Below are 13,511 nucleotides of genomic sequence, written 5' to 3'. Positions count from 1 at the left end.
CCTATCTCCAATCCCACACCACACAGCAATATCGATTGTAGTTTGTAGAACACAGTTTCCCTAAAATTCAGCAGACTCTGTCCCTAACAGGATTGAGAAGAGATCGTAGATCAGGATTGAGTGCAGATTCACCCCACCCCCCACACAGCAATATCGATTGTAGTTTGTAGAAGACACTGACCCTATAATTCAGCAGACTCTATCCCTAAAATGCCTACAACTCGCCCTGCCTAAACACTCCGACCTGTCCCTCAATTCTATCCGGACACAAATGGTTTTTTCCTGCCTATCTTTCCCTAATCAGCAGCCAGCACATTGATGTGTGCTCTGTCCCTTAGCTAAGCAGCAGAATGACGCTGCTGCGGCGGCTGCCTCGAACTTATAAAGACTTGGTCACATGCTTCAGACGGCCAATCACAGCTACTAAGACATTTGCAGGCATGGCTGGGATGGCTTAAGGCACACCAGTTAAACGATTGTTGATTGGCTGTTGAAAGCCCGCCATGAAAAGAGCGCCAAAGCATGCAAAACCCGGAAATAAAACGACCGAACACGGATTTTTACCCGAACATACAGTAAAGTGTCCGTGTCCGTGTTCGGGTAAAAAAAATCCAATTATTCGGTACGAACACGAATAATACAGTCCGTGTTCGCTCAACACTACTAACGAGCAAGGCCCCCTGATTCCTCCTGTATTGAATTGTATCGTAACTGTACTGACCTCACGTTGTAAAGCGCTGCGCCAACTGTTGGCACTATATACATTCTTCATAATAACCTAATAATATTGCATATACACATCATTATTATCTGCATTGGTTTTCCTACCCTTTTTTAATGCAGTTCAGCTCACCTTACATGTTACAATTGTATGGGGCAAAACCCTTTAGATCTGCCAACCTCTATGTAACATGAAAGACTACCTAATGGGATACGATATGAATGGATTGTTTAGTTAGACCCTCACATTAACCAGTTTTGTAAACCTGAAGAAGGCTATACAGAGATTGTTTGTTTCAAAGGATTAGAAATTGTGTGGACAGTTTTTAGCTGATGAGGACTGGATAATACAGAATAGTGAAATACTCCTCACCATCCTTGAAATATTCAACAAGTTTTGATGACCATTTAGTGTCGGTTCACACTAATACGACTTGTCAGGCGACTTGGTCAGCCTGGCAAGCCGTGCACCGTCGCGGTCATTGAGTAGTACAGGACCTGTTCTAATAGTAGCAACACAAGTCGCTCCGACTTAGAAAAAATGTCCTGTACTAATTCGGGGCGACTTGCATTGACATTCATTTTATGAAGTCCGTGCAAGTCGCGCTGCAAACGACTTCACAGTTCGCCCCCTAAGTCGGAGCGACCTAGTGTGAACCAGCACTTAGTCATACTAAACACACTCTGTTTAATTTACATTGCCCGTTCCATTTCTGTATGTGGATAATGGCACTGTAATTATTTTAATAATAAAATAAATAAAAAAATAAAAATAGACTACCCTTTCCTAATCAATATACACCTGTCACATGACACAGCTCTTTCCCAGCCTGTCTGTAGGGAAACCACAGCAGGAAGAGCTTCTAGTACTTTGCTGGTCACATGTTCAAAATTTAGAAAAAAAAAAAACACGTCCTTTGGAATACAGAGGAAAATAAATAATATCAATAAACTGTGTGAAATGAGGTGCTGCGCTAGATGGCTATTGGCAGAGAAGTACAAAATAATTCAATAAATGCTCACATGGTGAATACATAAAAGGCAAATATAAAGTGCATGTGCTAGAAAAATAATCACAGACGAAATTATACTTGAGAAAATAAACGATAAAATATATATAGGATGACGATATAAAATCTTGAGGTGCAACGTAAATAAATATATATATATATATATATATATATATATATATATATATAAAGTGGTTACTAGGTGTATTAAAGTGCAAGTGGTGCTTATGTAAGTGACAACAGATAATTTTGCTGGTTTGTCAAAGTGCAAACAGTGCTCATGAAAGTGACAACAAATGTTTAAAATTCAAATACAAATAGACAGTTGCTGGATCAAAAGTGCTATTATGTATGCTCCCACTGCCATTTTACTATACTGGTCTGTTATATAGTTTGGTATATTATTGGCTACCCTTTTGCTTCAATTGTACCTCATGTTTCTGCCTATAGTTATTGGTTTTGTTATGGGAGACTGTCCCTGTCATGTATACTGCTTATTTTTTTTTTCTTTGCTAAATCTTTCAATAAAAATATATTAAACAAAAAAAAAAAAAGTGCTATTATGAGTGACAATTTGATGTTAAAAATAAATTATTAAATAAATCTGCTGCAGCAAAGTAGTGAATTTTGATGGTGAAAAAAAATGTAGAAAGTGCTCAATCCGGTGATATCCATACACCAAAAAGTAAAGATTTTCAGTGTGGGTGACACCTCTAGATGTTCAAACCTCTCACCTTACTGCTATACAAATATAGCATGAAATAATGCCTCGGCTGTGGCTTCACATATACTGTAATATGTCTCCTTTACTCCTCGTCCTTTTAGATAAGGAATGCTCCATATGGTATATGTGAAAAATGATATTGCAAATCCATAGTGTAATCCCGTTTTTTAATATAATGATTTTTATTTAAGTATTGCAGTGGGTACTCACTTTTCAAATAGTAAAACAGAGCGTTGTAATCACAGGCACCGAGCTCGTCTTCACATCCCTTCCGGTATTTTGGTGCCCTACGCGCGTTACGTCACACAGCACGTAAAACTGTTTTAAATTGTCATACAAATATATATTTGAAATCAAATCTTTATTATATTGTGGCAATACCATAATGTGGGTGGATTTCTGCCAGTCACAGGCTGTGTCACACCCCTCCAGCTTGTGTCTTAGAATAACAGGGAGGTGAATCCTTCATTAATCTACATGTAATATCCTGCCCCCATTGTGTTTAGCTGGTTAGTGGGCATGGAGGAGGAGGGGGGTGGAGTGGGCTATCATTTACCACTGTGTATACACCCACATGTGTGACTTTATAGTCACATGGGCTGGTAACATAATAGGGAGGAAATGCTCAGCATAGAAACTCACTGAAAACTGAGCATGTGCAGAGTTGCCGCCACAGCTGCAAAATCCCTAGCTGGGTTGGGGACTTTGACAAAAGGTGAAGAAAGAGAGCATCAGGATCAACCAGGTTTTTTTGCAGAATACAGAAAACGAATTTCATAGTGACTAAGTGAGTATGAACAGCATGTAATACATCATTCATTGAAAGTTTTTTATGATGTGGGTTTAATGACACCTTAAATTTAAACTCCAGTCAAACTTTTTTTTGTCTGGACTTCAATTTTAAGTAACCATGGTTTGTATTTCATAATATGTGTTCTTACAGTATCTCTCTCAATGCTTTCTGTATCAGGGTTTCCTCTGGAGAACTCTTCATTCCCCACTGACACCGCTCAGCCTGAAAACGTCACCCAATGGCACCAGACCCTGGAACTTCCCCAAGTCACTTACCCCAGCAGGTTGGTTGGGCGGACCTCAGGATCCGAGACCCCTAGAAATCAACTGGACACCTGGGTCAGAAATGAGACCAGTCCAAATTTGGTAAGTGTTTACCGACATGGCACAATGCTGAATGCTATTGCCTAATATATTACTTGTTTTCTGCGTCACATTAAGGTAAGCTGTATGTGGAATTTTTAGCTATGTCTGAATTTGGCTAAGGCATTTCCACAATCTCTGATGGTCTCCTGTGACAAATCCCCTAAAGGTCTCTTGTTGGCAGTCTCTTGTGACAATTTAACAATCTCTGTTGGTCTCTTGTGACTTGTTGGCAATCGTTTGGCAGTTTCTGTGATGTGTTGGTAATACCTTTTGGTATTAGCAATCGTGTCTCAGTTTCTGTGATGCGTTTGGTAATCTCTGGTGGTCTCTTCTGACTTGTTAGCAATAGTTTGGCAGTTTCTGTGATGCGTTGGTAATCTCTGGTGGTCTCTTATGACTTGTTGGCAATCGTTTGGCAGTTTCTGTGATGCGTTGGTAATCTCTGGTGGTCTCTTCTGACTTGTTATGAATCGTGTGTCAGTTTCTGTGATGCTTTTGGTAATCTCTGGTGGTCTCTTCTGACTTGTTAGCAATCGTTTGGCAGTTTCTGTGATGCGTTGGTAATCTCTGGTGGTCTCTTATGACTTGTTGGCAATCGTTTGGCATTTTCTGTGATGAGTTGGTAATCTCTGGTGGTCTCTTCTGACTTGTTGGCAATCGTTTGGCATTTTCTGTGATGCGTTGGTAATCTCTGGTGGTCTCTTCTGACTTGTTGGCAATCGTTTGGCAGTTTCTGTGATGTGTTGGTAATCCCTTGTGATCTCTTCTGACTTGATATCAATTGTGTGTCAGTTTCTGTGATGCGTTGGTAATCTCCGGGGGTCTCTTGTGACTTGTTGACAACCGCTTGGCAGTTTCCGTGATGCGTTGGTAATCTCTGGTGGTCTTTCATTACACAGAGGCAATGTCTCAAAGTTGAATACGTAACTGAGTTAAATGGTGTTTTTATATGCACCTGGAGTTCAGCTTTTCTTTATATACCGGTAGTTCAACAGATTCTACTTAGAGCAGATTGTAAAAGTACACTCTTTAGGACAGGGGTGGGGAACCTTTTTTCTGCCAAGGGCCATTTGGGTATTTATAAAATCATTCGGGGGCCGTACAAAATTATCAACTTAAAAATGTGCCTGTTATATTTGGTCAAAAATTTTATTAACTCACCCCTAATGTGATTGCTGCAACTGCTTCTCTTTGGTGAGATGTGTGATGTTAGCTGGTATTGATGATGTTGCTACTCGCAACTGGTTTTCCAGGTTTGCGTCGGTCAGTCTGGAGCGCAGTCGACTTTGGTGGTATGTTTTGAAAAGAACTGCTGGCGGGGAATGCTGGTGGGTATAGCTGGCTGATACTGCTGGTGGGTACAGCTGGCTGGTACTGCTGTGGGTACTGCTGGCTCAGGCTGGTACTGCTGGCTTGTACTGTGCTGTGGGTACTGCTGGCTCAGGCTGGTACTGCTGTGGGTATTGCTGATTCAGGCTGGTACTGTACTGTGCTGTAGGCACTGCCTTGGGTACTTCTGGCTCAGGCTGGTACTGCTGGCTGGTACTGTGCTGTGGGTACTGCTTGCTGGTACTGCTGGCTAGTACTGCTGGCTGGTACTGCTGGCTAAGGCTGGTACTGCTGGCTGGTACTGCTGTGGGTACTGCTGGTTCTGCTGTGGGTACTGCTGGCTCTGGCTGGTACTGCTGGCTCTGGCTGGTACTGCTGTGGGTACTGCTGGCCTGGCTTATACTGCTGTGAGTACTGGTGGGTCTGGCTGGTACTGTGTTGAGTACTTCTGGCTGGTAATGCTGGCTCTGGCTGGTACTGCTGGCTCTGGCTGGTACTGCTGGTTCTGGCTGGTACTGATGTGTGTGCTGCTGGCGGGAAATGCTGGCTAGCAGCAGCGCCGCGCTTGAGGAAGAGGCGATGTTTCCTGTATTGGTCACAGGCGGAGTGCATTTGATATCACTCCGCCTGTGACTCACTCAGACTGTCAGAACGAAGCCGGAACTATACAGGAAGCATTGGCTCCGTTCTGACAGATGAGCTGGGAGACACAGACTCAGCTGCATGGGGGGCCGGACCAAATGACTTTGAGGGCCGCATACGGCCCCCGGGACATAGGTTCCCCACCCCTGCTTTAGGACAACTTGGATCAGAAGTCAGTTTACCATCCATATAAGTTTTTTTCAGGTTGGGGGGAGAAACCACACTACTTGTAGGAAACCGGCATAAACATGGGAAAGACGTATAGACTTCATAGAGAGGGTGTCATTGCAGGGAAACTGACCACATGATTTAAAGCAAGACTTTCAGCTGCTTTGGCACAATGTCACCAATGTCATCAGAGACGTAAAAGGAATTAAAAAATTGGTACAAGTAATAGGTTTGTTGCCCATAGCAATAGATGAAGAATTGGCTTTCAATTTTTGACTTGTAGTAAAAAAACATAAGATCTGGAATTGCTATTTACAAGCCCCCGTATACTCGGAGATAAAGGTCAGCCTCCACTAAACCACTTTGCTATCTTCAGTGATTAGCAGTGAAATGTATCACTCTCAGAATTCTTATACATGCTGAAATTGGCCACATGCTACTATTTGATTGCACAATCTCATTTTGGATTTACCAAACGGCTGGCCACAGGCATAAGACAATGTGTGTAATTCCTAGTACACATGATCAGAAAACCGGACAAAAAAATACCGCTTTCGAATTGATTGTATGATAATCTGATCATTTGTACGCAACTTTCGATAGCCGATCACGACAGTTCATGTAAAATTATTGGAAGGAACAAACACGAAATGTTTCTCGTATGATACCAGAACGAACATTTTTATTTTAATCAGAACAGTATTCACCTGAAAAAAATCGAAAGACCAAGACCACGCATGCTTGGAAACAAAAGAATAAATTACAATACAATACGACACATTACATCACTTCCAAAGGTATATTCTGTCAGACGAGAATTTTTGTAACTTGGTAACCTCATTTTCGATGAGACTAGCATGCAAAAAAACCCCAAAAAACTGCCAATCTGTCGTCCGATTATTCTCATCATGTGTACGAGGTTTTAGTTTTGAAAAAGATTTTCCTCCAAATTTTATTAACTTGAGATGTGAAAATAGACCACACGTTATGTAACTAATGCCAAGAGCAATGCAGAAGATGTGCAGACATGTGATCTCGGCGCAGAGATCCCCAAGAGGTATACAATGGCAAGAAAACTACATGAATGGCTTGGGCTTACATTGGTTCTAAAGCCTGATGGTTTTTTTTTTTTTTTTTTTTACCTTAATGCATTTTCTGCATTAATTAAAAAAAAAAAAAAATGTCGTATGCAGCCCCCCTTATACTTACCTGAGCCCAATCTTGATCCAGCGATGTGCACGAGAGAAGATGCTCTCTCCCTCCTCATTGGCTCACACACAGCACCGGAAGCCATTGGAAAGAATTTTTGGTCCAAACAAACTAGGTAAAGTGAAATGAAACTTGGAAATCAGCTTTAAAGCAGTACTAAAACACAAAAGCAAACCTTTATTATATTGCAGCTTACCAATTCCTAGATGTGATGGCTGCGTTCGTTTTCTTTTTTAGGCTTTCTTTTCCTTATTTTCACCTGGTGATCCTGCCAGAAAGTCTGTTTCCTTCCCCCTCAGAACAAGCTTGTAAGGTGTAGGGGGTGGTTGACAGTCACTTCTTCCATGTTTACCTTGGGCACCAAGCAAGGGTCACATGAGAGGCTAACCCCGAGTGGGTTCTTCTGGGCTATGCTAGGCACTTTGTTACAGGGTCACTTTATATACACACTCACACACACCACATTGTGTTGTTTTCTTGATACCTTGCGACAAGGCTGATGCTGCCGTGGGGGGGATACTCTACTCAACCTTAAGGTGGATCTCTACACTTGAGGTAAACGTACATTATGTACATTGTGCTGCAACTGTTCTCCAGTTAAATGAGTCAGTGTCCACAACCACCTGTCCAACATTTTCCACTACAATCCCCAGTAGTGGAGTGGGCCCCACCGTTCACTCTCAGCGGGCCCCACACAAGCACTCACTTTACTCTCGAACTTCCGTACCTCTGTATGGGATGGGAAATCTCTGCGGTGCAATCTGCTCCTATTGCTATGGAGACTAACTGCTGGCATAAAGGGGGACCCAACATCTCCCTTGCTGCTAGAGGCCATGTCACCTATAACGGACACAAGCTACCGACAGGCTGCTTGTTACACGTCAGTTACTCTTGGCGACCACTTAGGTCTTCACATTACTCTACTTTATACTGATGTCTTCATACCCCAATGTGTTAAGACCCACTTGTTAGCTGTGTGTGTCGGTTACTTAATATACACCTCTTTACTGACTTCAGACCAAGCAGGGACAACGGTTCAATACTTTACTTGGCAAAAGTGTAAAAACAGACATTTCCAATAGGCAAAACACAATACTTTCCTAGTTCCCTAACTAGAACTACAGGCTGATGTGCTTCCCTGGCATACCTGCAAAAGTGCATTCCAGTATTCATAGTGCTTTACAGGCTCTCATGCAAGTATAGGTGCTTCAGAGGCATCCTCTAGTGCTGGAGTCTTCAGTGCAAACCCAAAGTTATAAGTCTCTGTAGCGTGCCATGGTAGACGATTCTTTCCAACTCCTACGGGTCTCATCTTTTTCCCAAATCCATCCCCTGTGGGACTCATGCTCAAGGCTGAACCGTGCTCACTAAGTGTCTCCTGTTGAACCACTGACGACTCCCATGGGGCACTCTCTCAGAGCAGACCACTGTCTCAATTTATATCACACAGGCAAGCAGGCCAAACCCAGGCAGGAAACCCACCAAAAAGATCAGAAGAACAGGCAAAACATTAACCCCCAACCCTCCCAGCCGGGGCAGCACCGCTAAACGTTTCAACCTGCTTACAAGCTGTGCTACAGATGTAGCAATTAGAGGGTTGCAACAAACCATTTGGCTAGAGTTCTCTAGAATTTGTTTATTTGTTCAAAAAACAGGTTGCTCCTTGCACCGATCAAATACTGATTTTTCCGAAGTTGGCTTCCGACGAACAGAGAGGGGTACACATGTACCGAAATTCTGCCGAACTGGCTGAATTTTAATTCATATATACTCAGCTTAAAACTCCCCTCCCCCCAGACTGACAATGCTACTGTCCAGGTATCTCTGTTGCCCCTTCATCCAATAGGGTCCTGGAGCACCAGTGGGGGACCCCAGAAGAAAAGGATCGGGGCTTCTTTGTGCAAAAGCATTGCACAGAGGAGGTAAGTATAGACATGTTATTTTAATCAAATCAAAAACAAAGCTTTATTATCGCTTTAAGGCAAAAATACAGATTTTTAATGTGTGCAAAAGAGATTTGAAAAATTGCTTCGTTATCTAAATCTAAGACTGCATTCACACCTGCACATTCCAGAACGAGTGAAAAATGCGGGTCGCACTTGCAATATCAATAATTGTTAAAGTGGATGTAAACCATCACATATACCAGTGAAGTGAACAGCCTCAGATAATACACAGAAATGAAACAAATCTCCCCACATAAGTTTTACTTGTATATGTGCTGTCTTCAACTTTCTATACCGTTTAGAAAGTGCACGTCCTGTTAAAATGTTCTCTTTTTGATTCACCTGTGGGAGGGAAGCTTGGCCATACACTGTGAAACAGCTGATTTGGAGGGAAGGCACACACCCCCACTCCACATAGGCCGAGAAAGGAAGGAATGTGCTGTGAATAGACCAGCTCTCTGCTAATCTATTTATGGCACCCACCCCACACAAAATTCAGCCTGGTTTTATCTCAATTGACGGAGAACTTGTCATTAGTTATCATGCTGATAACAGAAGAACAGAGCAGGAGAAAGCCATGGGACTCAGGGCTTTGAAGAGAGCTAGGAAAACAGTAAAGATAGATGTGCCCGAGTCAAATTTCATGAATTGGGTTTACATCCAGTTTAATGTCACTGTAAATGTGGCTAGCAAAGGTATGAGGCTCAACGCCAGACAATGTCCAGGTAGGGCAGCCCATTCAAATTAATGGGGTATACTTACTTTCTCTTATGTCCTCCGACAGTCGCCGCCTCTTCATATTCGTCACAATGGGGTATTAGACTTTGCTCCGAAGGAGTAGCTAGGCAACAGAATATGTTAACATTAAAGCTTTTAACATATCCCACCCTCAAGGGGTGGTACCCTCCTACTTCCTGCAACCATCTCTCAGTTTCAATGTCTAGCTTGTCAGGAGTAGCTGGTTCTCTCTGTGCTGGGGCTTTTTGCCCCAGCCTTTTTCTTCTTTTTTGATTTTTTGTTTGAGTTTTTTCTCTCTCTTTACTTAGCTGTTCTTTTTGTCAGCATTAGTTAGTTCTTCTGATGAAGAGGATCATGCGGGCTGGGTCTCGGGCTGATCCCCCTGGTCGCAGGTCGTGGGTCAGTGGCTTCCCAGCCTGCCATCGAGCGTTCAGCCAGGTAACGCTCCTGGCGCAGTGAACGACCCATCCCTGTTCGGTGCAGGGATGATTGGTGAGGTGGCTACCTCACTGGACGCTGTGCGGTTTCTTAACCCCCATTTTGTGCGTCCTGAATGCGACTCTCCCTGCCTCGTGTGCAGCGGCTTGTTCGCCTGTGCGGGTCCCCCACGCCATTGAGAGTTAAGTGTATCTATGTGGGGACCTGTCTGTCGGGGGGGGGTGTCAGTCTGGGACTGTGTAACCTGCCTCTGTTCACACTGTTTGTCTCCCTATCACTCTGCTGCATGCTGTGGGCTGCAAGGGGGGGGGGGGGGGGAGCTGTGTGACACTGTCTGTGTCAGCCTGTTGTTCAGTGTGAAGAGCTGTGTGCTGTGGGGCATGTTTTTTGGCATGTTGGGGCACGATACAGCGATCGCTGCGGCGATCTGCCATGTTTTTTTGCATGGATAGTGTTATCTGCATAACTGTATTGTAGGAGCGGCGGTTTCGGCGCCAAACGGCGCCATTTTGCCTGCGCTCGCTCCGGCCGCATGTTCTCCATGTAGGCGGCCATTTTCTTGTAGCCTCCCATAGGCTTTAATAGAGCGCCCTGGTTTCATCACTTCCTCTTCTCCTGGGTGCACCGATCGAGGCAGCAGCAGCGGCAGGGATCTCCTCAGGTTTTATCCTTCTGTTCTTCCTATATCCATTGCCTGTGTTCAGTTTATTGTCCCTGTGGGGGTCTCATTGTGCTTGTGTGTGGTGCGGTGGGCTGCGCTCGCCGCGCTTGTTAAAGGGGCAGCTAACCCTTTATTCTCCGGCATATTATATTGGGGCAATGGATTCTCAGGAGGGCAAATTTCCTGCCACCTTGGTGGAAAGCCAGGGGACTGCTGTTTCCCCCCCAGGGGGGGATTTGGCCGCTATAGTGGCTGGCCTTGCTGCTCAGGTGCAGATGCTGGTGGCTGCTCAATCTACTAAAAGACCCAGAGTTTCTATTTCCTCTGATTCTGAGGGTGAAGGTGATGGGGCTGTTATGGCGGGGGTCTCCTTATCAGGGTCCCGTTCCTCCCTGGATCTCGTGGGGTCCGAGGTGGAGGCTGAAGTTGAGGGGGTTGATAATTCTCCCCCTGGCTCGCCTGAAGAGCTTGCAATCATGGATGAATTGATTGCTTCCATAAAACAAACGCTGCGTTTGCAGGATGAAGTGTGTCCTCCCGCTGCCTTGGCGGCTTATGGAACGCAGAGAAAACGCAGGACACCGCAGGTTTTTCCCTGCAATGATGATTTTCAGCGCGCTGTTAAGGAACAATGGCGCCACTTACGCAAACCTTTTGCTGTGCCAAGTAGGTTCAAGCTGCGTTATCCTTTTTCGCCTTCCACTGATGAACGGTGGTGTGTGTCCCACCCCCGGTGGATCACGCAATTGCGGTTTTAAACAAATCCACTGCGATTCCTGCAGAGGATACCCCGGTGTTCCGTGATGCCACGGATAGGAGAATGGAGTCTCTTGCCCGTCATACTTATTCTGTTACGGGTTCGATGCTTAAAGCTCTGTTTGCCTCTCTTATGGCGGCCCAGGCTGTCGCAAGTTGGACGCAGATGCTTAGGCGCGTCCTAGTGGCTGATTCGGCCTCGCCGGCGACCCTGGATATGGTGGATCAAATCCATCAGGGTGTCCTGTATCTGTGTGATGCGGACTTGGACTTAGTCCCGTTGGCTGCACGTGTACAGAGCGTGGAGGTGTTGTCTCGCCGCCTGGTTTGGTTGAAGTGTTGGTCGGTGGACCAATCTTCGCGTAAAACCTTAGCCAATCTGCCTTATGATGGGTCTCGCCTTTTTGGGGAGTTCTTGGATGCGTTGATTAAGGGGATCACCGGAGGTAAGAGCACTCTCTTGCCCCATTTCCCCAAGGCTAAGGGGGCTCCTGGGAAGAAGCATGCTAATTTTCGGCCTCCTCAGGGGTCTTTTCGTGCCTTTCGGTCGCACTACAAGGGCAAACCGTTCAAGGGACAAGGCTCTCAAAAGAAGCCCTGGTCTGGTAAACAGAAGTCCGGTCAGTCCGGACCCGCTGCCCATAACAGTGCGGCCTGAAGGGGCGCCCTCACCCAGTTTTGGGGTGGGGGGACGCTTGCTCGGTTTTCTTCAACCCTGGTTGGCCCGCGTGCGGGACCGGTGGGTTCTGGAAATCGTTCGATCTGGTTACAAGATCGAGTTTCTCTCTCAGCCGGAGAGCAGATTCTTTCCCTCGAATCTTCAACTGTCTCCAGAGCGTTTACGGGATCTGCACCTGGCGGTGCGGGACCTGAGGGCTCAGGGAGTAGTGGTTCCGGTGCCTCATCGGAACAGATTTCGGGGGTTTTATTCCAATCTGTTCACCGTGCCCAGGAAGGAGGGCAAGGTTCGTCCAATTCTGGACTTGAAGGCTCTGAACCGCTTTGTGCGGGTTCGCAAAGTTCCGCATGGAATCCCTGCGGTCGGTGGTGGCTGCCCTGGTTCCGGGAGAATTCATGGCCTCCATCGATTTGAAGGATGCGTACCTTCACATCCCGATTTTCGAGGGTCACCAGAGGTACCTTCGATTCGCCATTGCGGAGGATCATTACCAGTTCGTGGCGTTACCTTTTGGTCTCGCCTCGGCTCCACGGGTTTTCACCACGGTGCATGCACCGGTTCTGGCCTTGTTGAGAGCCCAGGGCATCTCTGTCCTGGGGTATCTGGACGACATTCTGGTTCGGTCTGCGTCCAGCCAGGGTCTGGAAAAGGACCTGTCTGTCACGATGCAAACTCTGCAGGAGTTTGGTTGGACGATAAATTTTCCAAAGTCGACGCTGAGTCCGTCGGTTCGTCTTCCCTACCTGGGAATGATCCTGGACTCAGTCCAGGCCAAGTTCTTCCTGCCGGAAGACAAACTCAGGACTCTTCAGGAGGAAGTCAGGTCCCTCAGGGACGTTCCGCACTCGTCTCTGCGGACGTGCATGAGATGTCTGGGATTGATGGTCTCTGCCTTCGAGGCGATTCCCTTCGCCCAGTTTCACACGCGGGGTCTCCAAGCGGAGATCCTGTCCAGGTGGGACGGGCGACCTCAATCTCTGGATCTTCAAATCTCTTGGAGCCATCGCACCAGAAGGGATCTTCTGTGGTGGCTCCAGTCCCCGATGGTATCGGGGGGCAAGTCTTTTCGTCCTATCTCGTGGACGGTGATCACCACGGATGCCAGCCTGTCGGGCTGGGGTGGTGTTCTGGGCGTTCTGTCCGCCCAGGGAACTTGGTCGGAGGGGGAGTCCTCCCTTCCGATCAACATTCTGGAATTGCGTGCGATAAATCTCTGCCTTCATCGTTGGACGGACCGGCTGCAGGGCTGTCCGGTTCGGGTGCAGACGGACAATGCCACGGCGGTGGCCTACATCAACCACCAAGGGGGCACCAGGAGTGCCCGAGTGGCTCG

At 46.1% G+C, this 13,511-nt stretch overlaps 1 protein-coding gene across 1 annotated transcript in view; it reads left to right on the top strand.

Annotated features, from left to right (window-relative positions):
• The window catches only part of ADAM11 (ADAM metallopeptidase domain 11), a 152,047-nt gene that overhangs the window by 20,602 nt on the left and 117,934 nt on the right, over positions 1-13,511 (top strand). Inside the window, exon 2 of the mRNA XM_082271739.1 lies at positions 3,425-3,612. Coding sequence (XP_082127865.1) covers positions 3,425-3,612 — 188 coding nt within the window. The remainder of the gene's footprint in view (positions 1-3,424; positions 3,613-13,511) is intronic.

Source organism: Pelophylax lessonae (assembly GCF_965119305.1).
Source record: "Pelophylax lessonae genome assembly, chromosome: 11".
NCBI lineage: Eukaryota > Metazoa > Chordata > Amphibia > Anura > Ranidae > Pelophylax > Pelophylax lessonae.
Note: the sequence above shows the minus strand (reverse complement) of the source record. Positions and strands in the feature narration are given on the sequence as shown.